Genomic DNA, 27,947 nt, shown 5'->3' on the forward strand with positions numbered 1-27,947 from the left:
CCCCTCGCTCCCGCCCCAGCTCGCGCTGCCCGGGCGGGCGCCGGCCGCTGGCGCCGCTTCTGCTGCCGCCCCCGGGGCGCGATCCGCCGCTCGCCGCCCGGGGACCCGGCGAGGGGCGGGGGCAGCCCCGAACTGGCCCCGGGTCTCTCCCTCGCCGGTCTTAGGCATCCCAGAAAGTTTGTCCCTTTGCTCTCTGCCGGGAGTCCTGCCGCGACGAGGTGAGAGCCGGTGGGGGGCAGGGAGGGGACGCCCGCGGAGGAATGCGCTGTGGGGCGGGGAGCCGGGGTTCCGAGGTCCCGTTTGCACGACCCGGCCGGGCTGGCTAGGCGCGATAGCTTGGATCATGTGCTATTTATCCCGCCGAGGCGCAGAGAGGTGCCAGGCCCCGGGCAGCCGTCGGTTGGCTGGACTGGAGGACCGGGAACTCATGGCCGCCCAGAGAGGACAAGCGGGGGCCTATTGGAGACCTGCCAGTGGGCAAGGTGCAGGTGACCCGAGACCCCCTTTCGGGTCGGTTGGCCCCACCCTAGCCGTGGCCTCCTCCCCAGTGCGTTCTTAAAACAGAACCTGCAGACTTTGCACCTACTCCCTATTTCTTTACCCCGCTATCTCCTTATTCTTGCCACTCAATTTCCCTGTTTTCTTAGCTTCGGACGAGTCACATTGCCTGGCCACCCTGGTGTCCTTCCCTCCCCAAGTCAGGGTTTTGGGGGTCAGGGCTAGTCTTGCTGAGCCAGTCTCCGTGATTTCGGCTACTCCCTTCCTGTGGTGGGATAAACCAGCCAGCCCCTTCACTCCTCCCCTGCTCTGCCTAGGAAGGCTGGTGAGGTGAGGCCCAACTTAGCATGACAGAAGTTGGCGATCTTTGGGGGCTATAGGTTGGAGTGCGGCATACTTTTTTTTAAAGTCTTCACCCTGCTATCCGTGGGCGTGGGTTGCTTTGACTCTCCTCCCAGGGTGTGGGCACCCGGATCACCCACATTCCTAGGCTGCAGCCTGGCGCTTTCCCCAGGCGAGTGGACGTCATAGCACTAGCCCCAGGTTGGGTTTAGGACCAACCTGTTTCCTTTTCCCTTGGCTTCCCTTTCAGGAAGCCCCCCTCCTTGTGCGCAGCGCCCCCTCCCCTTGAAGATACAGGTATTCTACGTCTCCCTGCGTGGAGTCCTGGGGGTTGATATTATGCATACAGGATGACCCCACCCTCCCCTGCCCATTGTCCTGGATCCAGAGGAGGAAGTACTGGGGGCTGGGCAAGGGGTTTGGGGATCACAAGCAGGCCTTGTAGATCCTTTTTACAGGCTGTTCTTCTAGCCCTTGGGCTTTGCCACTCAGTAGCGACCCCTTCCTCATATGTGGGGGTTGTCAGCTCTATGTAAGAATTGCTGAACCTGGAGAAGAATTACAGATTCGGGTTTTATGATTTTATTTATGATTTGGATTTTAGGTTTGTCTTGCCTTCTCTTACGTGTCTTCTGGGTTTTCACTTTGTGCTTTGGCCCCAGAGCCCTCTCTCCCTGTCTTTTCAATACTTCTGTGTCTTTTCTTCCTTTTCTTCTGCCGTTCTTTTCTTTATAGCCTGACCTCAATCTTGTCTCTTGTCTGAGTTCTCTCATTTTCTTAGTGTCTGTAACTTTCTGTCCCTCCTCTTCCCTTCCTGCCACCCTCAGCATCTCTGCCCATGTGTTCTTGACTCTGAATCACCCTCTGTCCAATCTGTGTTTCATTCTCTCTCTCCCTCTCCTAACTGAACGCTCAGTACACTTTGCAAGTGACTAGGAATAAAAATATCACTGTCTCTGCCCTTGGATTCACATTGCATTCAGCCACTCCAGAGGGGCAGCTTATCCTTAACTTTCTTAACACATCCCTCTCCCTTACCCTCTAAACACAGAACCCCAGACAGACCTTTGGAGCTACTGGTGCCTCCTGACTACTCTTCCCCCACAATCAGGGTTTCCCTTACAGCCCTGCTGGTGTGGCCAGGCCCCAAGTGTAGGATGGGGCTTCCCATACGAGGGCCGGTGGCAGCCAGAACTGATACAGCCCCGCTGATCTGGGGCCAGGACACCAGGTAATTCTGGGGTGGTGGCCCAAGTCCCTGCAAACTGGGATCTGGTTGGGGAATATTTTGGGGAGTGACATTTGGGAGGAAGGCCAGAAGAGCAGCAACTGAGGGATGGGTACCTGGTTGGGATGGAGTGTGGAGGCATGGACTCCAGAAGCAGGAGGCAGTGTTGAGTTTTCCCAGTGGCTTTGACCACCCCTTTTTTTCTGTCCTCCAGCTGAGGAGGGCAGGAGATTCTGAAGCTATGGCTGGTGCCTCTGTGAAAGTGGCAGTGAGGGTTCGGCCCTTTAATGCCCGCGAGACCAGCCAGGATGCCAAGTGTGTGGTCAGCATGCAGGGCAACACCACCTGTGAGTGAATCCAGAGGCCTGGCTGGGGCATCAGAGGGGAGGCCAGGCCTGCTGGCCTGTCCCGGGAGGAAGGCCATGCTGGGCAGAGAACATGTGCTAACTGGAAAGGGGGGGCAGACTGGCCTTTCCATGTTCCTGTCCCTGGGAGGGGGAATGTTGGCCAGCAGCCCTCCATTGCCCAATCCAGGGAGGCAGCTCAGTGGGGGCGGGTCCTGTGAAGCCAAAATTAGCTTTGGTGGCTGGAGGGGGTGGGGATTATTAAAGGGAAGAAATTAGTTAGGACAGAGGTGGGGAGTGGGAATCATGAATCCTCAGGGCTCGTGGGAAAGTGGGCAAAAGTTGAGAGTGCTTGACCTTGGCTTCTCTTTCTTTGTTTTCTCAGCTATCATTAATCCCAAACAGAGCAAGGATGCCCCCAAAAGCTTCACCTTCGACTATTCTTACTGGTCACATACTTCGGTGAGGTGGTTGGGGCTAGGGAAAGAGTTTAGCTATAGGAGATGGGGGGAGGTTGGGTCCTAGAAGTGGGGGTATTGCTGGGTAATACAAATATCCAGGAGACTGGATTGGGAGAAGTACCTCTGGTGGAGTGAGTGCTCTTGAGTTGTGCTTAGGAATTAGAAAGGGAACATAGGGTCTGTCCAAGTAATCAGGACCAGCACTGGCTGGATCAGAACCTTAGGGAAGACAAGGATGTTGGAGTCAGGGTGAGGGCACATAAGACCTTTGGGCAATCAGAGTGGTCAGGATGTTTCGGTCATAGACACAAACTCATCCAGGGCTCCTGCTGTCTTTTCTCTGCCTCATTTTACCTAGGTGGAGGATCCGCAGTTTGCGTCTCAACAACAGGTGTATCGAGACATAGGAGAAGAGATGTTGCTCCATGCCTTTGAAGGCTACAATGTGTGCATCTTCGCCTATGGGCAGACGGGGGCTGGGAAGTCCTACACCATGATGGGGCGGCAGGAACCGGGACAGCAGGGCATTGTGCCTCAGGTACATGCTGGGACCTAACTGGACAGCCAGGGGAGGGACATCTTCAGTTGCCACAAGGGAAGAAGGATTATAAGCCACCACCTAGTTGTCTGGGGGCTGTTTGTGACTGGAAATGTGATGGGGATAGAAGGCTTGGCTGCAACCTAATACCCAAAGCCCTTTTGGAGAGAGGCTTTGAACCCACTGGGACAACAAGGCCCCATGAGGAGAGCCAAGGCATTAGCATTGGAGGAGCCATGGTTCTATTGCTCACTACTTTGTTTTGTACTGTTGTTAGTGCATTTGCCCTATGGACTTCTGTATTGCAGACTTTGTTAACTGTAGTTGTGAATAACTGAGAGTGGTCCTTAATTCTCTGTGGCTATGAACTAAAAGATTACAGTACAGTACAGGGTACGTGGGTTTGCATCCTAGTGTGATGAATACTAGCTTGTGACTCTAGGCATATGTGAAATTTGAGAGATTGTTTTCCTAGCTATAAAATGGAACTGACCACTCCCTTGGGGCCTGTGGGAAGGGTCATTTGGGGCAAGGTCTGGCCTGGGGTTGGGCACTTGCAGGTATGCCCTGACCAGGAGCTTTTCTGTGTCCCCTTTCAGCTCTGTGAGGACCTCTTCTCTAGAGTTAATGTGAACCAGAGTGCTCAGCTTTCCTACTCTGTGGAGGTAAGCCCCAGTTTTGGTGCAGGCGGGCAGGAAGCCTGGTGTCCCTGGGCAAGAACGTAGGAGACAGTGATTAAGACTGAGGTCTGTCTCTGGAGTCAGCTTGGGACCTCGTTCTGGTTCTGCTGGTGACTAACTTGTGACTTTAGGCAGTGATTTCAGCTTGTAGCTCCCGAGTATGTTCCTTTAGGGATGCTAATGATTAGGCTTACCTCCCCCTGTTGGAGAGAGAATCACTGGGCTACGGTGTTCAACTCAGTTGCTGTATCTGAGTTGCAGTAGAGCCTAGGGTTAGCTTCTCCAGGGATGGCACTAATGACTCGGTCACTTTCTATCTGTTTTTCTACTCAGGTGAGCTACATGGAGATCTACTGCGAGCGAGTACGAGACCTCTTGAACCCCAAGAGTCGGGGCTCTTTGCGGGTCCGGGAGCACCCCATCCTGGGCCCATACGTGCAAGACCTGTCTAAATTGGCTGTGACTTCCTATGCAGACATTGCTGACCTCATGGACTGTGGAAATAAGGCAAGGTGAGGCGAGCTTACCTGGGAATGGGAAGGAAGGAAGGCAAAATTGTGAGGTGGAGGGGCTGGAAGCCTCTGACCCTAACTTTCAACTCCAGAACCGTGGCTGCCACCAACATGAACGAGACCAGCAGCCGCTCCCATGCCGTCTTCACTATTGTCTTTACCCAGCGCTCCCATGACCAGCTTTCTGGCCTGGATTCAGAAAAGGTAATGGCTAAAGGGGCTTGTGCATTTGCTGCCCCTCAGGTGGCACCTCCTCAGGTGGCACCTCCTCAGGGCTTCCACAGTCCCCTCTGCCCTCCTGCCAGATGGTGTGTTATAACCTGTTCACCAGCTTGTCCTTAAAGGTTCTCAGCAGGGCTCCAGTCCCACTGTGTCCCTTGTTGTGGAACACAGTGGACTTATCCATATTTGTAAGTGAATAAATTAAGCCGGGGATGAGTGACCAGCTCCTCACTCTAGTGTCGTCTGTTTTCCTTTGTCTGAGTTTCTCTGGCCTGTGCTAAGCACCCAGATTGCCGCTGGCTATCTGCCCCCCAATTCAACTTCCCATCCCCTACCCACCCCAGCCACAACCTCCCTCTTTCCTCCAACCCCAGGTCAGTAAGATCAGCTTGGTGGACCTTGCCGGGAGCGAGCGGGCTGACTCCTCAGGGGCTCGGGGGATGCGTCTAAAGGTGAGGATGGAGGGAAGCTTAGGGGCTGTGTACGGAGGGGGGTTGCTGATCATCCCCTAGGACCCTTGCTGGCAAAGCAGAGGGCACATGGATCTGATAGGGGAAGGTCTCAATTCTACATTCCTCGTCCTTTCCCAGGAAGGTGCAAACATCAATAAGTCCCTGACTACTCTTGGGAAGGTGATCTCAGCCCTTGCAGATTTGGTAAGCCCCCAAGGGTTGGGAAGAGAGAAGTATCAGGAAGAGAAGGCATGGACTGACTCACCCTGATTACCATCCCCTTTTCTCTCTCAGCAATCAAAGAAGCGGAAGTCGGATTTCATCCCTTATAGAGACTCCGTGCTTACCTGGTTACTCAAGGAGAATTTAGGTGAGGGGTGCCTTCCATTTTTTGCTAACCCTGTCACCATCCCATCTGATAGAATCTTTTGTCACCTTTAGAATCTCTCACGAAGTCAGTGTTATCCCACTGTTCCTCCCCCTGACTGAAGGGTCATCCTGTAAGGAAGTTGCCTATGCTGATGTCATGACAACACACTGCTAAACCAGAGGCCTCCCTGACCTGTTCACTCCTGACCCCAAATACTGCTGAGTTCATCTCCCTCCCCTAGGCCTCTGAGTGTTCACAGATACCTGACAGTTCCCAGACCTCACCTTTCCCTACATGTCTGGATTTCACGATTCGCTCCACAATTCTCAACTTTAGCTTACTTCAGATGTTGGCCTCTCAGACCTTTGTACTGGGGCGCTCTTGCTTTATAACTTATTCTGACTTTACTTATTTATTTATTTGTCTGTTAATTAATTTGAGACAGGTATCCCAGGATGGCCCTGACCTCTGTCCCCCAGCTTCCACCTTCTGAGTCCTGGGGTTATAGTCTTGCAGTATGTCACCCAATTCAATGTGACTTTTCTTAGGCTTCAGCTCACCTATAGATTTCCCGTCCTCTCCATTCATAGGTGGGAACTCCCGCACAGCAATGATTGCAGCCTTGAGTCCTGCTGACATCAATTACGAGGAGACACTCAGCACTCTCAGGTGGGGTTTCAGCTTTGGTAGCATAGCAAAGGTGCCGGGAGCTCTGGCTGGTTAGTCATAGGGAGGGAGAGCCTCTAGCCCTGTCACAATGTCTTGAGATCTGGGATGGAGCAGAAGTATAGATGGCAATGTTTCCCCGGGCCTGCCTTCACTTGTACCTTTCCTTGCCCAGGTATGCAGACCGAACCAAGCAGATCCGATGCAATGCTGTGATCAATGAGGACCCCAACGCCCGGCTTATCCGGGAGCTGCAGGAGGAGGTGGCCCGGTTGCGGGAGCTGCTGATGGCTCAGGGACTTTCGGCCTCTGCTCTAGGAGGTCAGGCTATGCTACAGACAATCACTATTCTCTTTTTGAGAAGGCCTTTTTGCTCATACTGGCTTTCCCTTTGCTCAGTCTTGGAATGTGAAGATCCGTTCCCCATTAAACCCTTTGTGTGCTCAGTGACGTGGACACATATCTGGAGAAGGCACTTAGAGCTTTTGAAATTCTGGGGCTGGGACAGATTTTGTTTCTCAGGGAGACTCAGGACAGGCTTCTAGAACTATTAAAGAACTATACAGGCACAAGGACTGTATAGCAGGTCATGAATGTATGATTCACATAGAAACATAGAAGACACTGCAGGTGTGTGTCTTAGAGAAATTCTTGTAAAATGACAAGTTTTTCTTTTCTTTGGTTTGGTTTTGGGTCTCACTGTATGAAGTCTTGACCCTTCTTAGGTGATTCTCAACCTTCCAGATGCTGTGACCCTTTCATACAGTTCCTTGTGTTACGGTGACCCCCAACCATAAAATTACCTCGCTACTATTTCATATCTGTAATTTTCCTACTATTCCGAATTATAATATAAATACTTGATATACAGGAATATCTGCAGCTCCAAAGGGGTCACAACCCACAGGTTGAGAACCATCGTTGCTGGAGTCCCTCCTATCATGGGCTGTAAAGTGCTGGAATTTTAGGTTGTTTTAAGACAAGGTCTCATGTAGTCAAGGTTACCACACACCCACTATCCTCTTGCCTCAGACTTCCAAGTGTTAGGGTTGTAGGCATGTGTCCCTATGCCTGCAAACATAGCACTTTAATTAGCTATAGCTTAATAGTCAACAACAAGATGGTCTTTATATGTAGTGCTCAGCCTCACTGGTAACAATTAATGCCCATGTGCTCGCTTGGGTAGCACAAATACCAAAATTAGAACAGTGCAGAAATTAGCATGGCCCTGAGCAAGGATGACACTCAAATTCATGCAGCATTCCACATTTTTAACAGAAAAACAAAACTACCCCCCCCCCCAAAAAAGAGGAATTAATACGTGGGAAGATACATGGTCCATGTTAACTGGATCAGGTTTCAAGTTCACACTCTGTTCAGTGTAAGGTCCATTGTGCCATGGGTAGAGTGCCGAGGGGTCTCATGAGGAGAATGAGAATCTTTTTGGGAAGAGAAGGAGATGAAGTAGATACGTTGTCTTGTTAAAGGAAAAGTATATGGCATCTTATCCTAGAAGCAGAACTTAGAAAGCTGGGCGCACACGGTGCAGGCATCTTCAGTCCGACACAGCTAAGAGCTTTCTGATGGTAGATCCAACTGGCTGCTTCACCTCAGGCAAGGGTGAGGCTCTCCATCCCTGGAGTCTCGTCTGCTGTCATCGACACTCAGTGTCCTCTGCAGTTCTCTGTGATTCTCTTGGCCTTCTCTTGTCTCTGATCAGTTCTGTCTTAGCCTCTTCTCCTTTTCTCCCTTTCAGGTCTAAAGGTGGAAGAGGGGAGTCCTGGAGGTGTTCTGCCTGCCGCATCATCTCCCCCTGCCCCGGCTTCACCCTCATCTCCTCCTCCGCATAATGGAGAGCTGGAGCCCTCGTTCTCACCCAGTGCTGAGCCCCAGATTGGTCCTGAGGAGGCCATGGAGAGGCTGCAGGTGGGAAGGGAAGCTAGAACTGGCGGCTGGGGGGCTGGGGGCTGGTCCAACTTTCTTTTTCCAAAACCAAGGCTAAAGTGGAGAAAGGAATCTCAATGTTCTCTGTGGTTGGTGCTGGTCCTGACTTTTGCTCTCTGTCTATCCTAACACCCTCAGGAAACGGAGAAGATTATAGCTGAGCTGAATGAGACATGGGAGGAGAAGCTCCGTAAGACAGAAGCTCTGAGAATGGAGAGGTATGAGGGGCTGGGGTGGACCGCTGTCACCTTTGCAGGGGAAGCTCACAGGTGGCAATGATAGGGTTAACTTTTGTCTTTCCCTTGCTTGCAGAGAAGCTTTGCTGGCTGAGATGGGCGTGGCTGTCCGGGAGGATGGTGGTACTGTGGGTGTCTTCTCTCCAAAAAAGGTATGTGTAAGGGGTTGGGCAGAGAGACCCGGGGAGCTCTCTGGATGCCTAGAGAAGAGGGTTGGATGTGTTATGATGGAAGTCCTAACCTAAGTCTTGGTTTCTATGCCTCTGATTTGTCCCTTTGTTACCTCCTGTCTGCGTTCATAACCATCTCAGGCAGTCAGCTAGAGAGTTCAGTGTTTGTTAAATGCTTTTAGCCAGCTACTGTAGGGTCCATTGAAGATGACAGCCCCTACCCTTTAGGGACTGCAAAGTCTCTCAAATCTAGCTCTTTCCATACATGTGTGCAAGAGTACTCTCAGACTTAGTCTCAGGATACACTTGGAGAATGGCTTCTTCAGGAGAGGGGAGGAGTTGAGAAAGCATTGGTACACAAGCTGTCTGCTTGAAAAGTTAACATAATAAGCTCATCAATAAGATGACTGGAAATAAGATGGAGGAGTGATTACAGGTACAGGAAGGCTGGTCTTCAGCAGAAGCATCTCTGTGGCCTAGAGATGCAGCAGCTGAATTTCTTAGGAAGGAAGTTTGCAAAATGGAGCTCAAGAAGTAGACAAGACATGGGTAGAGAGAGGTCGTGATAACATGAGGCTAAACAATGCAGAGTGTGTTAGGCAGCATGGGATGTTCTGTCAGACAGCTAGTAGGTGCTCCTTAGAGCTTCGCTGAGGAGAAAGGAAGCAAGTGTGGTCAGGCCCAATTGGGCACAGAGTAATACTTAAAATACTTCACCAGGTGCCATAAAGCTGGTCAGTTAGAAGTCATGTGTCATAAGACTGGCCACAGAAAATCAACATAGCTACCAGGTATTGTGGCACATGTCTAAAATCCCAGCACCTGAGGATTGGGTGGCAGAGGTTGGAGGATCTAAAGGTTAGGGGCAGCCTGGGCTATGTGCTAAGTTTAAAGTTAATGTGAGCTTTATAAAAAAATAAGTAAAGGTTGGCAGTGTGTGGTGATGGATGGCCTTCATCCCAGCACTCAAGTTCAAAGATAGTCCGGCCTACCTGGTGAACTTCATAGCCACGTAGTGGGACCATGTCTCCAGAAAGGAGTTCTATTTCAGTGGTAGAGCGTTTGCTCAATTCTTAAGGCCCAGTGGTAGACTGTTGCCCATTTTCAAGGCCCTGGGTTAAATTCTCAGCAAGAAAGAAGAGAGAGGTAGAGATTCGGGGACTGGGGGTGGGGGACTTACAACTGAAAACAAGGCAGTGCACAGATGGAGGGATGGTACAGAAGCCAGTTTGAGCAGAGCAGGAACTTCCAGTCCCACCAGGAAACCAGCCTGACCTGTCTGGTACATGCTAGGCTCAGGCCCTAAGTCAGACGTGCTGCTTTGGCTAGTCAATTAGTCGAGGTCCACAAAGAGGGAGCCCACCTGGTTCCAGGTAGGCCATGGGGAAAAGGTTTACTTTATTTTGTGATGTTAAGGCCACCTAGAAAATTCAGCAAGCCGGAATCACTGAGCCTTAAATTACAAATTCGTAAGCACATATAACATTACTCTCTAGTTTTTGAGATTTATTTAAATTTTTTTATGTGTTACCCATATATCACCTGCATGTCTTTATGTACATTTACTGCCCAAAGAGTTCACAATAGGACGTTGGGTCCCCGTGGAACAGGAGTTACAGAAGGTAGTGAATAGCCACGTGGCACTGGGAATGGAGCCCTGCCCTGAAGAGCAGCCAGTGCTCTTAACAGTTGAGCCATCTCTCCAGCCTGAACTCATTACCTCATTCTTTTTTCCTTTTTCCTTTTTTTTTTTTTTTTTTTAATTTACATCCCAGTTGCTCCCCCACCTCCCTGTCCTTCCTCCCCTTCTCCTCCAAGAGCTTGGAGCACCTGCCCCACCTCATCTCATTCTTTTTTTATTACATTATTTGTGTGTCTGTCTGTGCGCACATGCACACGCATGGGCACCATGTGTGGTGATTAGGGGACAGCTTGCAGGAGTCGATTCTCACCTGCCACTGTGTGGGTTCTGGGAATTGAATTTAGATTGTCAGTTTTGGCAGCAAGCATCTTTACTTGCTGAGCCATCTTGTTGCTCCCACGCTACCCCTTAAATTAAAAACTTTTTATTATTGTGTGTGGGTGCACACAAAATGTGTGTCGGGGCATGCGTGTCACCGTGCTCATGTACAGGTCAGGGATGGCTTCGTGTCCTTTGTTCCCTCCTCCCAGGTTTATGTGGTGCTCCTGTTTCATTTCTGTTGGTGTCGTAAGGCACCCTGGCCAGAAGCCACATAGGCCGCATAGACAAGGGAAGGGTTAATCCAGCCAACGCTTCCAGGTTCTACTCCATCAGTGCTGTAAGTGAAGCTGTTCCGCGCAGGCGCATCACATCCGCAGTGAGGAGCAGAGAGGCTATAATGCTTGTGTTGCTGCTAGCATCTGGCTTCCTTCTGTCTTACCAGGATCTGCTGCCTAAAGATTGGCGCCACAGTGAGCCAGAACTCCCTACATCCATCAGCAGTCAAGACTGTCCCTCATAGACAGTCTGAACTGGATTAATCCTTATTCAGATTCTCTTCATAGGTTTCTAGGTTGTGTCAAGTTGACAGTAACCAGTATGCCTGGGTTCAGGGGATGGGGCTCAAGGTGCCAGACTGGAGTGGCAAGCAGCTTTGCTCACCAAGCCACCTCTCTGGAAGATTTATTTATTCAGTACACTGTAGCTGCCTTCACAGATGGTTGTGAGCCACCATGTAGTTGCTGGGGTTTGAACTCAGGACCTCTGGAAGAGCAGTCAATGCTCTTAACCACTGAGCCATCTCTCCAGCCCCCCATAGCTTCAATCTTTTCACAGTATTGTTTGCATACTTTTCCATTTTAAATGTTATCTTGCTTTTTTTCATGGAGCCAGAATATTTTACTGGATAAGGGCAATATAGTTATTTATTTGAGTACTAATTTATTTAGTATGCTTCTACTGGCAGGCATTTAATATTTTTTAAATTCTCCGATACTGTAAATGATGCTACAGTGGATAATCTTATAAACAGATATTAAAAATTAGTCATGGTGGTACATGCCCATAATCTCAATAATCAGAAGACCAAGGCAGGAGAATTGTCAGAAGTTTCAGATCAGCTAGGGTTGCACAGACCTCATCCCCCACCCCAAAACAAAAGATTGTTATCTATAGGAGTAGACTCTTAGAAGTAGATATTTGGAGTAAAACAATAATAGCTTTTAATTTTAATTAATTAATTAATTTTCAAAACAGAAGTTTCTAGCTGTCTTAGAACTCACTCTGTAGGCCAGGCTGACCTTGAACTTAGAGGTCCCCCTTCTTCTACCCTCCAAGTGCTTGGAATTAAGGCATATGCCACTACTGCCCAGATTGATTTCTTAAGGTAAGGTCTCACTATGTTGCCGTGGCTATGCTGAAACTTCTTATATAGACCAGGCTGGCCTTGAATTCACAGAAATCCACCTGCCTCTGTCTCCTGGGTACTGGGATTAAAAATGGATGCTACTGTCTTAGCTCTTTTATTTCTGTGTATTCAGTTTTTGAAGTGCCAGGGACTGAACCCATGATCTCTCTCTCTGTGTGTGTGTGTGTGTGTGTGTGTGTGTGTGTGTGTTTGCATGTTTTGTACATGTAGGTACTCAGGTACAGGCCAGACATTGCTGTCTTTCTTAATCTCTCACCTTATTATTTTGAGACAAGGCCTCTGGGTAAATGAGCTCACTTTTGGTAAATGATAATTAGACAGTCTGGCCAGGCACCCCCAGAATCCATCTGTCTCTACCTCAGCAGTGCTGCTCTTGGGCACTTGCTGCTGGCCCTGGTTTTCCATGTTGTTGGAGATCCTTGTGCCTGCTTGGCAAGTGGTTTACTGATTAAGCCATGACCTTCCCTCAATATCTCTTCTGATTTTATTCCCTATCTCAGAATTGGTAAGCAGTTCAGGCTGGCCTTTAAAAGTTTTCTTTTTTTTTTTTTTTTTTCTTTTTTTTCTTTTTAGTACCTTTACTTATTTTAGGTATTTTTGAGACAAGAGTTTCAGTTATGCTATAGCTCAGGCTTGTCTAGAAATTACTATGTAGTCCATAGTGCCTGAAGCTCACATTTACAATAGCCCTCCTCCTTCGTCTCCCAAATTCTGGGATTACAGACATTCACTACCATACCCAACTGTGGTTCTAAAGTTCATCTAGAGAATGGCTGTGTGGCTCAGCAGGTAAGGGCACTTCCCACCAAGCCTGAGGCTCTGACCTCAATCCCTGGTGACCCACGAGGTAGAAGGAGAACTCACTCCTGAAAGCTGTCTTCTGACCTTCACATGCACACTAGGGCACTAGTGCACCCTCACATGGTTAATTAATTCATTAATAAACACAGATTAATTAATTAATTAATTAATAAAAACAAGATCTTGATCGATTAAGCTGAAGTGCCCTTTGACTTATGTTTAGGCTAATTTATACACCAAAGGCAGCCTGTACGAGAACTCAGTACCCCAACCTTTGCTTTTTGTTGTTGATTTAGGTTTATTTGTTGTTTTGTTTTGTTTGTGAGGTATGGTTTCATGTAGCTCAGGCTGGCCTTGAACTTGCTATAGCCCAGGTTGTGGAGTTAACTTCTGATCCTTCCACTTGCGTCTCCCAGGTGTGACAGACAGATACAGCCATGTGCCATCATCCCTGGCTTCCCTTGTCCATTTCAATACCCTTTGTTGGTCAGACTTTATCAATGCAATTGGTGAACAGGAGTCGTGGAATAGTTTGTACTTCCCTATGGTGGTGGGCATGAACTTTCTCAGATGTTTAAAAGACAGGAAAGCTGTTAGGCTTACCAGCAAAACGGGTTTGGTAGGGCTAGCTATAGCGTAGGGATGGAGGGGCACAAAGTTGGATGAAGCTGTAGTTTGTCTTGGAAAGAGGGATGACTCCTCTTGCCAGGACCCCTATTATCAAGCCCAAGGACTTCCTACATCAGTGATTTCCAAATCCGAGCTTCCCTTTCCAGGGCTGATGTTGGGAGTGGGGTGCAGGACCTCCCTACCTCAGCCTGGGCTGATTGGCTCCTTGCTTATCTGCTTGATATCCTAGACTTCTAGATAAGGTTTCATTTGAACAAAGAGTTCCTGGGCTGAGCAGAAATTGAAAAGCACTGCCCCAAATCATGTCCCCTCTCCCTAGGGATAGATCGCTTTCTGCTTCCAGAGCCCATCAGTGTCTGCCAGTCTCGGGACAGGTCTGACACCGCAATGTAGGAAGGAGATGCAGATGTCCCTTGAGGCAATTCTGGCAGCAGCCGCTATGAGGTGCCTAGGGAGAAGCAGGCAGATATTCTGGACACAGTCCTGGGCCCACACTGCAGAGTGGAGCCCAGAGAAACCTTGGGCCTCTCCTCCTAGCTGTTTGCCTCGATGCCCTGTGCTTTTTGGCCTCGACACTTCTGCCAGTCTTCTTCCCCTCTGAAACCTTTTCCTTCTGCATGTCACATGTCAGTGCCTTCATTGTCCCCCAGAAACACATTTCCTACTGCTTTTCTCACAAAGTCGTCCACAGCCCAGGCTCCCTGGTTGCCTTTTGTTTCTCTTTGCATAGGAGTTGCTGCAGAATGGTGGACTGCCCAATTCCCTGGGAGCAAATCAGTGAGCAAGTGATCCAAGCAAGGGTGTGAGAAAGTCAGCAGTCTCAATGGCCACTCAAACCTTTTTTTTTTTTTTGTCTGAGACAGGGCCTCACTGTGTAGCTTGAGATGGCCTGTAACTCACTATATAAACCAGGCTGGCCCCAGGCTAGCCTCCAGGTCAGAAATCCACCTGCCTCTTTCTCTTGAGTGCTGGGATTAAAGGCTTGCCCAGGCTCAGGTCATTTTCCCCACTTGTAATGAGTGGTGTTTCCACACCAAGTCTTGCCTTCCCATGTTGGCTCTGATTGCCTGATAGGCCAGCCAGCCAACCATGACTGTATCTGACTCATCCCTGTCCCGCCCAGAACCACCCTGAGGTGAGTTAGAAAGCTGAGGCAGATCCTTGTATGGAATGGAGGCTTCATTGGTTGGAGGGCTTAGGAAAGCTTTATGGAAGGGGCACTTGAGACAGACCCAGAGGGACATGAAGTGAAAGATTTTGACAGTGTGGGTGGAGATGGTAAATAGTCTGTGCTGGGTGTGGGAACATGGTGGGGCTAGCAGCTCCCACAGCAGCCAGAGGTTCCCAAGACCTGTTTCTGGAGTACGGAGCAGTACACTGGGCAAGAGCACGGTTGGGTACAAGACCCTCAAAAGGGGCTTGGATGTGTGGGCTGGGACTCTCATAGGGAGGCCCAGGGAAGTCAGACTGTAGAGCGGAGCTCCAGCCACATGGAATGTCCGTCTAGGTCTCTGGCCATCAGTTGGTATGGGCAGGAGGCTGGGAACCAAAGAGGGATGGTACCGATCTGACCGGGATGGTACAGGTTGTGGGCCCAGGCAGCGTCCATAGGGAAAGGTCTTAATTCGGTGACAGTTATGTGGCCAAGAGTAAGGAGGGAACAAGTTCAGTGTGTTACCCAGAGGGACATACTTGGGGAGGGTGGGGTGACGTAAGAAAGACAGATGATAGCGCTCTTTGGAGGCAGAGAGTGGTGGATTACATGCTCACCGAAGAGCAGCGTCCCCATCAGCCAGGTGTGTGAGCCGTGGGCAGGAACAGCTGCTGGAGTAAGTGACCCTGGCCTTCGGTGAATAGGCTCAGAGAAGAGAAGGAGTCGGCTGCAAGAAATTTTTTTTTTTTGTTTTGTTTGTTTGTTTATAGGCAGAGCCATGCTATGTGTCCCAGGCTGTCCTTGAACTTGTAACTGTTGCCTCTGTGCCTGAGTTATGGATAATACACATCAAGCTCAACTTTTGTTTGGTTTTAAAATAGAGGTGACACTTGGTTTTTAAGTTATTAAAAGTAATCCATCCAATTATGGAAATTCGAGGTGTAATGGAAGGTGGGATTACATTCACCTTCCATTACATTCGAGGTATAATGGAAGGTGGGTACCCATCTCCTGACCCCCCCTTCTCTTCCTTCCCAGAAGTTACAAGGCAGATGTGTGGGAAGAAGCGACGGGGCTGGGAGATAGAAGGGACACAGAACACAGAGTTGGTGCAGGTGGAATCCAAGGCTTCTAGCCATGGAGTCTGCGGTGCCGAGGCATGATCAGAGAGACAGGCTCCAGGACAGGTTCCTGGGGGTGGGGGAATAGAGGGTTTCAGTGGGTGGGTGGGTGGGTGGGGTGGCTTTTTAGGCCTAGTTGTGAGTGAAGATCCTTCTCTGAGAGTTGGGAACCAGAGGTGCTTGGGGAAGGATGGAGGGTGGAAAGTTCTCCACCAGTAAGGGCAGTATGAGCAGTGGGCAGGACCAAAACTAGAGAGATGCCCACCCCTGCCCCCACTTCTCCCTTCTTCTCTGTGGCCATTCTTGATGATTATCATGAACCTTTAGTCCTGACCACCTCTGTCTCTTTCTTTACCTGCAGACTCCCCACCTGGTAAATCTGAATGAGGACCCCTTGATGTCTGAGTGTCTTCTCTACCACATCAAAGATGGCGTCACCAGGTAAATAAATACTTTAGTGCCTTTCAGGGTGGTGTGTGCCTGCAGAAGGGCTGACACACTGATCATTGTGACAGCTGCCTACCCGAAGGCTCTTTCAGCTTTTTTTTTTAATCTTTTCAAAGATCTTATGTTTGTTTATGTGTGTGTGTGTGTGCATCAGGGAATGCAGATGCCCACAGCGGCCAAAGGAAGCACTGGATTCCCTGAATCGGGAGTTATGGCTGCCTGACATGGGTACTGGGAACCAAACTCAGATCTCCTTAAGAGCTGCATGGCTGGGCATGGTGGTCCATGCCTTTAATTCCAGCGTCCGGGAGGCAGAGGCAGATTTATTTACAGAACGAGTCTAGGATGGCCAGGGCTACACAGAGAAACCCTGTGTCCAAAAGAAAAATAAATAAATAAAAAGGTAGTGCAAGTTCGTGTTCTATGTTCCTTCTTAGCCAAGGAGACATCTCTCCAACCCTGCCCTACCCCCATGTAGCCCAGGCTAGCCTCAAATTTCAAAATTCTCATGTTTCAGCCTTTCAGATATTGAGATTATAGGTATATGATGAATAATATATCTATACCTAACTTCTTTCCAATCTTGGAAAACTGTTGAGGCCCCCAGATCATCGATCAGTCTTCAATTTGGTGAAGGGCTGGTACTTCTTGGCACCATAGTGGGAGGTGGCTCCTGAGGAAGAGGTCTTACTGGGGCAGAAGAACTGGTCGGAAATGGACTGCTGCTCTCTTAGCCTCTAACATTTCTTAGCAGCCCTTGCTGAGACCCTGGGGGCAGGCAAAAGGAAACTTTCTCTGGCACCATGTTGTTGAGAGTCAGTGCTCACACTGGGCTCCAGGGTTGAGCCAGGTGGCTTGAACAGCTGCTGCATAAGGCTACCCACCCACCCCAGGCTGCCCACCCACCCCAGGCTACCCACCCACCCCAGGCTACCCACCCATCCCAGGCTACCCACCCACCCCAGGCTACCCACCCACCCCAGGCTTCCCACCCACCCCCAGGTTGCCCCCCCCCCCCAGGCTGCCCTTTCCTCTTTGCTGCATAATGGACAGATGTGGGACTTGGCCTGAAAGATTGGGGATGCCTCAGCTCAAATCCCAGCTTCAGTGTTGCTTAGCTTTACAGTCTTGGCACGTTCCCCTCCCTGGACCCCGGTGTCCTTGTTTGTGAAATGAGATTAGCATTTGACTCATAAGACTGGATGAGCTGGTACTCCTGGTCCTCAGGAGGCAGTTGGCAAATACTAAACATGCTTAGAAAATGTTGGCCGTTGCTCCTCAGGGTTGGCCAGGTAGATGTGGACATCAAGTTGACTGGCCAGTTCATCCGGGAGCAGCACTGTCTCTTCCGCAGCATCCCTCAGCCTGATGGAGAAGGTAATGGCCAGGAGGGGAGAGTGGGACGGGTAAGATGGAGAGGGGGCTGTGTTCACACAGAGGAGGGGTGCATTCTCTCTCTCCCTCTGCAGCTCCGAGCTCATGGGTAAGCAGTGTGGGCATAAGGCTCTCTGCATGGCTGTGGACAGCTGGGGTCTTGAGACACAAATAGCACATTACTGCCTTGGCGAGTGGGATTTGGGTAATAAGGGAATAGAAATACTGCCTTTCTTCATCCTTCTTTTCCCTTAGCACCGTGGTTACTATGTTTGCAACCCATATTTGTTTCAATGGCATATCTGAATATGTCTCTGTGAGACACTTGGGTCGATGCAGCTATGGTGACAAAGGTTTCTGAGAGCTAAATGACCTAGGTGTCTCTGTGGTTTCAAAGCTCTTGGGACCTTTAGCTCTTAATATAACTGCAAAGCTTTTAAGAACCCCAGGTTCTAGCCAGGCAGGCATGTTGGCACACATCTTTAATCTCAGCACTTGGGAAGCAGAGGCAGAAGAATCTCTGAGTTTGAGGCCAGCCTGGTCCACACAGCAGATTCCAGGACAGCCAGGGCTACACAGAGAAACCCTGTCTTGAAAACCAAACTAAAAGAATCCCAGGTTCTGAGGGTGACAGCTTGTTTGACATATCAAAACATCGCACAGTTTAGGGTTTGTTTTGTGCTGTTGGGGATTAAACCTGGGGCTTCAACCATGTGCCTGCTGGAGAAGAACTCTAATACGGATCCCTGTGCACTACGACTGAATCCCCCCACACCCCCAGCACATTTTCTTTTCCCTTAGGGTTCTCTCTGTATAGGTCAGACTGACCCCACACTTAGTCCTATTGCCTCAGCCTCTCAAAGACTGGGAATACAGGCTCTATGCCTGGCTTTCAGCACTTTTTATGTGTATGTGTCTGTATGGGTATGCATGTGTGATGTGTTCACGGCGAGGCTAGAGATTGACGACAGTGGCCCACCATAATTGTTTCCCCAGATTCTTTTTTGGAGACACAGTCTTTCTGTGAACTTAAAAGCCCGATGATACTGCAGGGCCGGGTGGCCAGGGAGCTCCAAAAAGCCACCTTCTCCACTTTCCCCAGCCCTCTGGTGACATTGTACATTATAGAAGAGGGCATCTGGTCCCATTACAGATGGTCGTGAGCCACCATGTGGTTGCGGGAATTGAACTCAGGACCTCTGGAAGAGCAGCAGTCAGTGCTCCTAACTCAGGTCCTTATGCTGGTGCAGCAGGCACTAAGAATTAGCCAGGAATGTGCACATAGAGGTAGAGGCAGGAGGTTCACTTGAACCCAGGAGTTGGGTGCCAGCCTAGGCAGTGTATAGAGACCATTAAGAAAGAAAAAGAAGGGGAAAAAAGAAAACCTATCATGTGGCTTACAGCTCAGGTTAAGACATTCAGTTTCAGTTTGGTTCAGGGTCAGCAGATTGGTGCAGTAAGTGTGGTCTGGTTTAGGCCCCCATGGTGAACAAGTGCTTCCTCTTCTGGGGCTGGAAGCTGTTGAATCAGTTCAGAACACAGAGCTATTGCCAAGTTCCTGTTCTGTGGTTACCTCAGGCGATAGGCTTGGGAAGGGAGATATGAAAATATGTGAGGTCTTGTAGGGCAAGCCCATGTTCCAGGAGTCCATAGTGTGTCAGAGGGGGTGACACACAGCATGTGGCTATGTGACACCTGTGGGGCAGGCTCATATTCCAGGAGTCCATAGTGTGTCAGAGGAGGTGACATGTTTTATGTGCAAGACTGTGACATGTGTCACAATAAAAAAGTCAATGTGCCTGTGTTCCAAAGGGTAGTGTGTAAAGTTTAGTCCATCTGGGCTATTGTTCTAACAATAGACTTAACAGAGAACCAGAGACAGGTAGAGAAGGTGTAGGTATTGGGGACATGCAGCAGTTATATAGACTGACCATCTATTTTCTCTTTGAATGGTCTCACTCAGCTCACAGGAGGCAAAGCTGAGGTGTCCAGGTTAGGTAGTCTGCTCTAGAAAACAACAGAGCTGGATAGTAACACAGATTGACAGTTGCAGGGGCTGCATCCTTGGCTGTGTCCTTGGCTGCTGGATCCCTGAGGGTTCTAGAACCGGGAAATAAGGGCTGGGGGTGTGGTTGGCGAGGTTGAGTGCTCCTGTAGCTTGTGTGAAACCATAAGTTTGCACTTCAGTCTGTACTCACCTGACTGTGCTGGCACGTGTCTGTGATCACATGACATGGGGCACGTGTCTGTGATCCAAGTCCCAGGGGAGGGAGGTGGGGGTGTGTGGGGAGCAGAGAACCAGGAATTCAAGGCCATCCTTCCTGTCTCAAGAAAGGTTAGTAAAGCCTCTGCTCTGAGTGGTCTGGAGCAGTCACCTCAGCTGGCCCTATTTTCTTTCTATAACACCACACCTGTTTCATTCTTTAGATAATCTTTAGATTATCTGCTTTTAAAAATGGTTAGAATTCCTAGGCACTGGTGGCATACCTGTTTAGTCCCAGGACTCAGGAGGCAGAGGCAGGTTGATCTCTGTGAGTTCAAGGCCAGCTTGGACTACAGAGTGGGTTGTAAGACATCCTGGGCTACACAGAGAAACTCAGAAAAAAAAGTTACAATACAATCATCCTGTTGAAATATGTTCTTATTTAGTGTCTGCATGCGTGTGGAGGTCAGAGGACGGCTTTCAGGGGTCAGTTCCCCCCATTTTGCCATATGAATTGGGAGGATTGAACTCATATCAGGCATGGCAGCAAATGCCTGTACCTGCTAAGTTATCTTCACTGATTAAATTATCCTAGTCTTCATCTACCTTACCAGCCAGGTTAAGGTCTGTGAAAGCAGGGGTTGGTGGTTTGTACCTGTCATAGGTAGGAACATAATGCTTGGGAAATGAATGAATGTGTATTGGGGCATGGTAGGAAATAAAATGAAGGTAAGATAGACCCCCCCACCCGCCAACCTATTGCTGTTCTCAGTCATGCAGTGGTGCTCTCAGATGTGTCTCTTCCAGTCTCCCTCTGCCCATCGACATCAGAGTCACCCATCACTCCTCAGCCGGGGATCTCCTCCTTCACAGAAACCTTGCCTGTCCTCTGCCCAGGAGCTGGGGTTGTTTGTGCTGCCTCGGTCCTCCCTCTGCATCATTAGGCCCAGTACCCGTTTCTCTGTCTGATGCTGGAGTCCATCCTAGTTCCCATGTTTTTCTATTACTTGTAGTGTAAATAATGAAAAAAAAAATGGGGCTGAGACCCAGGCTTGGTGGCACATGCCTTTCATCCCAGTACTTGGGTAGGTGGATCTCTACGAGTTTGAAGCCAGTCGGGTCTACAGAATGAGCTCCAGAGTAGTCAGAGCTACATAGTGAGACCCTATTTAAAAAATAAAAAAGTTGTACTGGAGACATGGCTCAGTGGTTAAGAGCACTGGCTGCTCTTCCAGAGGTCCTGAGTTCAGTTCCCAGCAACCACATGGTGGCTCACAACCATCTGTAATGAGATCTGATGCCCTCTTCTGGTGTGTCTGAAGACAGCTACAGTGTACTCATATAAAAATAAATAAGTAGAAAAATAAATGAATCTTAAAAACAAAAAGTTAGGCTGAGGATATAGCTCAGTGATAGAGTTTATTCTCTAGTCTACCTGTCTGCCTCTCTGTCTGTCTGTCACTCTCTCATTCTCCCCCCCCCCCCCATACACACATATACACAAAGTAAATAAGTAGGAAAAGTCTAGACATGGTGGCACACAGCTTTAATCACAGCATTTGGAAGGCAGATCTCTGAGTTTGGGGCTAGCCTGGTCAGCATAGTAAGAGTTCCAGGACTACACAATGAGACCCTGACTCAACAAATAAAGGAATGGATAAATAAATAAGTCATGTTTGCATATTTATCATTATATTTTCAACTACTCTGAATAAAGACTTCATCATCCCAATTTGTAGAAATTTCCAAAGCCTGGATAATTTGTTGAGTATTGCTGGCTTAGCAGTCATAGATCCTGGGTCTTTGGAACGTGAGGGTCCTCCAGTGAAAATAAGACACCACTTCTTAAGGGGGCTGCCTATGTAATCTTTATGCTCCTGCAAGCAACAGGCTCAGAGATAGGCAGATGTTTGGGTTGGGAGTTTTTTTCTATTTGTTTGTTTTCTAAGGTAGGGTCTTAATCATATATCAAGGCTGAGCTCAAACTCATATGTAGTTCAGGCCAGCTAACCTCAAATTTGCAACAATCCTTCTGCCTCAGCCTCCTGAATAATGGGCATTCAGATATATGGCACCATGTCCAGCTAGAGTTGGGCTAACTTTATTTATCCTGTGTTGGCTATGACTTGAGAAGATTAACCAGATGGCAGCCATTTGCAAGGTGCAGTAGACAGAGTGCCCACTGGAGGCATCCAGATCTGGATGGGGTGATGGATGGAGACAAGTGGGAGTGGACACCTGGAAGGCAACAGTGCTGGGGCCTCTGTCCGGTCGCCTCTAGCCTCTGAGAATGATAACTGCTAAGCTGTGGTTAGGGAGTGTGGTGGTGGGTCTGTAGGAGCCACTGCAGAGGCTTCTGGGAGTCACAGTAGGGTCTCTAACCCTCCTTCTGCTCTTCTTTTCCTGTGCTGCCTGCCACCAGAGGGGCTGTGGCACCCCTGCAGGTACTGGGGTGGACCTGGTGGTGCATGTGTGCTTTGGGGGTGAGACAAGGTGGGAGTCTAACCACAGTACAGCATTCTGAGAGTCTAATCTTTCCCCGTCCTTCCTTTATCCCTCCACTCAGTGATGGTCACGTTGGAGCCTTGTGAAGGAGCTGAGACATATGTCAATGGGAAGCTTGTGACGGAGCCACTGGTGCTGAAGTCAGGTAGAAGACGTGTCGCAGAGGCTGGGGACATAGCTCAGAGGTAGAGCGCTTGCCTAGCATGTGCAAGGCCCTGCGTTCAATTCCCAGTACCACGCACACACACAGAAGATGTGTTACAGAGTCCAGGTCTGGGACACGGCCTTCCTAGGAAGGGCTTTTTTTGCACCTCCTAGGATGAGAACCTTGGGATAGAGCAGAGAGAGTGGGGACAGGAAGAAGCTGGGAGAAAAGATTAAGTGTGTCAAGTCTTGGTTTCTCTTGCTTCCCTGGGAACATGGGAAGAGGATGCCTTTTCTCTCAGCAGCTCACCTGAATAAGCAGGTGCTCCCTGGGGTCTGCACCTGAACAGTTATGTGCTCCTGGGGTCAACAAGAAGCACATTGACTCGATTTCAGCTTCTGGGTGGAAGGGCATGTTGGCAGGTCCCTGGAATCAAGGGCAAGGTCTGTACTTGGGCCTGGGCATGGTTTTACTGCTGTGGGTGAACAAATCTCTTCTGCCTATTTCCAGGAAACAGGATTGTAATGGGCAAGAACCACGTTTTCCGCTTCAATCACCCTGAGCAAGCACGCCTGGAACGAGAGCGTGGGGTCCCCCCACCACCAGGGCCTCCCTCTGAGCCTGTGGACTGGAATTTTGCTCAGAAGGAACTGCTGGAGCAGCAAGGCATAGACATCAAGCTAGAGATGGAGAAGAGGTGTGATGGGGTCCCCCATGGGTCTCTCCAACCTCTGGGACCCTAGCATTCTTCTGTTGGTAATACCCACTGAGGTAGTTCCAGGGTCCCTCACAGCTTCTCCATCTCTGTTTGCTCCCAGGCTACAGGACTTGGAGAATCAGTACCGGAAAGAAAAGGAAGAGGCTGACCTTCTGCTGGAGCAGCAGCGGCTGGTGAGGGACAAGTCGGGGTACAGCAGAACTCAGAGATGGGCAAGTGGGCAGACTGACAGGGAAGCTGCCATCATCTCAAGCTAGCTTTGCTCTTGGTGTCCTGGGTGGCATCTAGCAGGGAAAGTTAGGAGAGAAAGGTGACTTAGAAGAAACTAGCACCCTGCCCAGTTGATGACACTCCCTGGGCTGCTGTGGTCCTGGCCCCTGGAGATCACTTCCAAGTACTGTCGTTCATGTAAGATTGTTCCTTAAATGGGCTTTTAAGTCTTTAACCTCATCCTGAGAGTAATACATAGTCATTTGCTGCATAATGACAGTACTGTCAATGACAGACCTCGTATACAGGGGTGGTTCCATGAGATGGGATCGGCTAATGTGTAGCTGCCTTGGCTTATTCAGTGCAGTCTGTAATGCTCACACAATGATAAAATCATTTTAGGACACACTTCCCAGAACACGTCTATGTAGTTACGTGACACATGACATCTACGTTCAAAACCCCAGACTCAATGAACTGCTACTATTACTTAGACTTGCATCAGACTTAGCTTTTCCATTCAGACCAGTTCCTGACAGGCGGAACAGGTCCTGGGGCCAGGTATACTGAGTGGTTCCCTGTGTCTTCTGATCCGAGGGTGGTCTCTGAGGTGGCTTTGGTTCTCTTCTCTCTGGCCCTAGTATGCAGATTCCGATAGTGGGGAAGACTCTGACAAGCGCTCTTGTGAAGAAAGCTGGAGGCTGATTTCCTCCTTGCGGGAGCAGCTGCCCCCCACCACAGTGCAGACCATTGTCAAGCGCTGTGGCCTGCCCAGCAGTGGCAAGCGCAGGGCCCCTCGAAGAGTTTATCAGATCCCTCAGCGACGGCGGCTCCAGGGCAAAGACCCTCGATGGGCCACCATGGCCGACCTGAAGATGCAAGCAGTTAAGGAAATATGCTATGAGGTTGCCCTGGCCGACTTCCGTCATGGACGGGCAGAAATCGAAGCCCTGGCTGCTCTAAAGATGAGGGAGCTGTGCCGTACCTACGGCAAGCCCGAGGGTCCTGGCGACGCCTGGAGAGCTGTGGCCAGGGATGTCTGGGATACTGTGGGTGAAGAAGAAGGAAGTGGAGGCGGAGGAGCTGGTGGTGAGGAAGGAGCCCGCGGGGCAGAGGTAGAGGACCTCCGGGCTCACATCGACAAGCTGACAGGAATCCTGCAGGAAGTAAAGCTGCAGAACAGCACCAAGGACCGAGAGCTGCAGGCCCTGAGGGACCGGATGCTCCGCATGGAGAGGGTTATCCCACTGACCCAGGTAGGAAGCCTGCTGGCTACCTCTTCCTCCTCTCTTTCAGCTCTTGCCTGCCTGTTGGGATCCTGCGGCTTCCCCCTCAGATCCCAGCTTCCTTCTCTTTCTTTTGAAAAGGCTTATTGAAGTTCAACCGGCTCTCTCCCACCCCCCTTTTTTAAGTTTATGAATCCCATGCTTCACAATTTCCAGAATGATACTAAAATTATGTTCCATATGGACTGGAGAGATGACTGAGCCCTTGAGCCACTCTTTCAGAGGACCCACAGTTTCCAGCACCCTCTTCTGGTCTGCAGGCACTGCACACACCCGGTACACAAACATACACGCAGGCCAGTGAGAAATAAATAATGGATTCTACAGGCTTCAGCTGGTAAATGCTTGCCGCCAAAACATGAGTATCTGAGTTCGATTCCCAGAATCCATGTTGGGTACAGTGGTGCACATTTATAATCCTAGTGCTGTAGGCAAGAGGGACTGGAGACAGGCTGATCCCTAGGGCTTGTTGCCTGTCTGCCTAGTTACTCCATGAGTTCTAGGGCAGTCAGAGACCCTGTGTCAAAAAACAAGGTAGGCACACCTGAGGACACTGAAGGTTGTTTTCTGCCCTACACACGCACACACACACCTTTGGGCCCATGCACACATACGCATAAAAATATCTGCACATCCACCAACCTCGGCATACCAAATGTGTCTCTGGAGATCTGTGTCTGATAGACTCCCAGGGTTTTCTGAAGTACAGTGGTGTTTGAGAACTGTGTGTACACGTAACTGGCCTCCCCTCTGACCACTCTGGAGAGATCGTACGGAGATACCTCCTTCGCACGCATTTCTACCATATGCCCGGCAACGTGCCAGCCCCTGGGGTTATGTTACAAGCATCTTCTCTGTCTCATCTGCCCTCCAAGGGGCATGCTCACATCTCAAGGCCTTCGGACCTGTTGGTCTGTTTGCCTTCCTGGTTTCCCCTGAGCAGTCCTTGAGGCCTTGACTGAGTGCCGACGTCATGGTGAATTCATGGTGGCCGCCCTTAGCTTGCTTCCTGCCCTTCCTTACCTGCCTGAGTGGGGCGCACTTAGTTCTTACCAGCACTTGGTGGCAGATGCTGTCATTGCTGACATTATACACATGGGGCTGCTGAGGAAGAGAGAAGAACACAGCTAAGAGGTAGCAGACAGGATTGAGCTCATCCGTTTAGTGGGTGGGCCCATAGCATCATTGTCTCCAAACCATACTCTACACGCCGTCCGCCCGTCTGGGCTCTTCTAATAAACTCCCTGAATCGTATGCACTCAGGACTCGGCTCTCCCCACGTCTCTTTTCTCCTATTTTTCTCTCCCAGGATCTTGAGGATGATAACGAGGAATCTGGTTTGGTCACCTGGGCCCCACCTGAAGGGTCAGAGGCTGTGGAAGAGACGGTGCCCAATGACCACTCACCAGCTGTCCGGCCCACTTCACCGCCCCTGTCCAGCTGGGAGCGGGTGTCAAGACTGATGGAAGAGGACCCTGCCTTCCGTCGCGGCCGCCTTCGCTGGCTCAAGCAGGAGCAGCTGCGGTTGCAGGGACTGCAGGGCTCTGGGGGCCGGGGTGGGGGACTGCGCAGGCCTCCTGCCCGCTTTGTGCCCCCGCATGATTGCAAGCTGCGCTTCCCCTTCAAGAGCAACCCTCAGCACAGGGAGTCCTGGCCAGGAATGGGGAGTGGTGAGGTCCCAGCTCCCCAACCCCCTGAAGAGGTCACTGCCCCTCCAGTACCCCCTAACCGCAGGCCTCCAAGTCCCCGAAGGCCTCACCGTCCTCGCAGGAATTCCCTAGATGGAGGGAGCCGATCTCGGGGAGGGGGTTCTACACAGCCAGAACCCCAGCACTTACGGCCCCAAAAGCACAACTCCCATCCCCAACAGCCCCAACCTTACCCAGCCCAGCGGCCGGGGCCCCGCTACCCACCGTACACTACCCCTCCACGAATGCGACGCCAGCGCTCAGCCCCTGACCTCAAGGAGAGTGGGGCAGCTGTGTGAGTCCCACATGCTAGGCAGACAGGGCCTAGTGGGGCCCTTGCTAGGAGGAAGATGCCCGTTGCTTCCCCAAGAAGCCCTGGGGCTGGGAGACCGAAAGCAGAGAGCAAGAGAGAGGGAAGGTCCGAGTAGGTGGTAGAAGATGCTGAGAGTGAGCTGGAGGCTGAGGGAAGGAAAAGGGCTCGGAGTTGCCAGGAGCAAACCAAAGTCCAGGAGGAACCGCAGGAAGTTGTCTTGGGGCTACCCGTTGCAGGGCGGAGTCCCACAAACGCTGCTATGGGTGGGTGGGTGGGCTAGGGTCTGCATAGCCAGTGTTTGACTTTCTTTTTGAGTGGGTGCAACGGGGAGAGAACCAAGAGTGAGGTGGGTTCTCCTCCCCGGCTCTTGTCTGTCCGTTTGTCCGTCTGTCTGTGGTGGATTTCTGTTTCCAGGGAGGTGTGGGATCCGAAGTCATTCCCTTCCCCTTCCAGGCCTCCTGCTATATTTAGGGGACCTGTCTGGTTTGGCTGGAGTCCCACAAGATTGTGGGACCTCTTAATAAAGGATAGCAAACAGCTTGTGGCGGGTTGGGTTTTAGTAGAGGTTCAGGTTGTGTGAGTAAAGTGTATCGTTTTACCAAGTGTCATCTCACGTCATTTGTGCACATGCGTGTGTCCACCTCATCAACAATCTAAGCAGGCAAATGCTGTCATCCTGTTTTCTTGAATTGAAAACCTGTTTCTTGGGGTACACAGCCTATTCTTTCGTTTCTGTTTGCTCTGGGTCTCTGCCCAGGTCCTGTACCCTAAGTGTCCTTAACAAAGGAGAGAGGGCTGTGAGGGGCAATGGGGTCTTTCAGCCTGTCCGTTCCTAGGTGGAGGATTTGGGGTTCTACTTCATTGACTCCCCTCATTTGTTTGAAAGGTGTCTGGGTGGTGTTGATCAGGCTTCTGCACCTGATGTGTATTTTCATTTTACCCGTCTTACTTGCCCTTGAGCAGGCCACGTGCAACCTCCTGAGCAGCATTTAAGACTCACTTTCTAAGCCAGGCATTGTGATGCTCGCTTGGAATCCCCACAGAAACAGGCAGATCTCTGAGTCGAAGGCCAGCCTGGTCTACACAGAGAAACCCTGTCTCCAAAAAAAAAAAAAAAAAAAAAAAAGAATCACTTCCTAGCCAGACAGGTATTGTGTTGCCTTTCTTTGAATGAAGCATTGGGATGCTGAGACAAGAAAGCTGACACGGGTTCAAGGCCAGCCTAAACTACACAACAAGACCCTGTTTTAAATGACCCACCCCCTGCCTCTCGATAACCCAAAATGGTTAAAACTTAGAAA

At 50.2% G+C, this 27,947-nt stretch overlaps 1 protein-coding gene across 4 annotated transcripts; it reads left to right on the forward strand.

Annotated features, from left to right (window-relative positions):
* Window positions 1-27,775, forward strand: KIF1C (kinesin family member 1C). Of its 4 annotated transcripts, none has more exons than XM_080924441.1 (23): window positions 1-218; window positions 1,892-2,071; window positions 2,283-2,415; window positions 2,798-2,874; window positions 3,232-3,411; window positions 4,011-4,076; window positions 4,425-4,603; window positions 4,696-4,807; window positions 5,200-5,277; window positions 5,416-5,481; window positions 5,572-5,647; window positions 6,238-6,316; window positions 6,489-6,634; window positions 8,070-8,239; window positions 8,396-8,475; window positions 8,570-8,645; window positions 16,119-16,198; window positions 17,487-17,581; window positions 22,348-22,431; window positions 22,942-23,128; window positions 23,250-23,322; window positions 24,001-24,615; window positions 25,955-27,775. In XM_080924441.1, the coding sequence occupies exons 3-23, from the start codon at window positions 2,310-2,312 to the stop codon at window positions 26,630-26,632; spliced, it is 3,303 nt and encodes a 1,100-aa protein (XP_080780567.1). In that variant the 5' UTR covers window positions 1-218; window positions 1,892-2,071; window positions 2,283-2,309; the 3' UTR covers window positions 26,633-27,775. The 4 variants fall into 4 exon arrangements, with proteins under 4 accessions (XP_080780567.1, XP_080780568.1, XP_080780569.1 ...); XM_080924442.1 differs by having other exon boundaries at window positions 1,952-2,071; XM_080924443.1 differs by having other exon boundaries at window positions 1,966-2,071.
* The last annotated feature ends 172 nt before the right edge of the window (window positions 27,776-27,947 follow it).

This window comes from Micromys minutus, assembly GCF_963924665.1.
Source record: "Micromys minutus genome assembly, chromosome: 10".
Classification (NCBI taxonomy): domain Eukaryota; kingdom Metazoa; phylum Chordata; class Mammalia; order Rodentia; family Muridae; genus Micromys; species Micromys minutus.

Excerpts from the sequence above, each read along its gene's own strand:
- KIF1C (XM_080924441.1), top strand. The coding sequence starts at position 2,310 with ATGGCTGGTGCCTCTGTGAAAGTGGCAGTGAGGGTTCGGCCCTTTAAT. Across the intron at positions 3,412-4,010 it reads AGCAGGGCATTGTGCCTCAG|CTCTGTGAGGACCTCTTCTC; the intron begins GTACATGCTGGG and ends GTCCCCTTTCAG. Across the intron at positions 23,129-23,249 it reads AAGCTAGAGATGGAGAAGAG|GCTACAGGACTTGGAGAATC; the intron begins GTGTGATGGGGT and ends GTTTGCTCCCAG.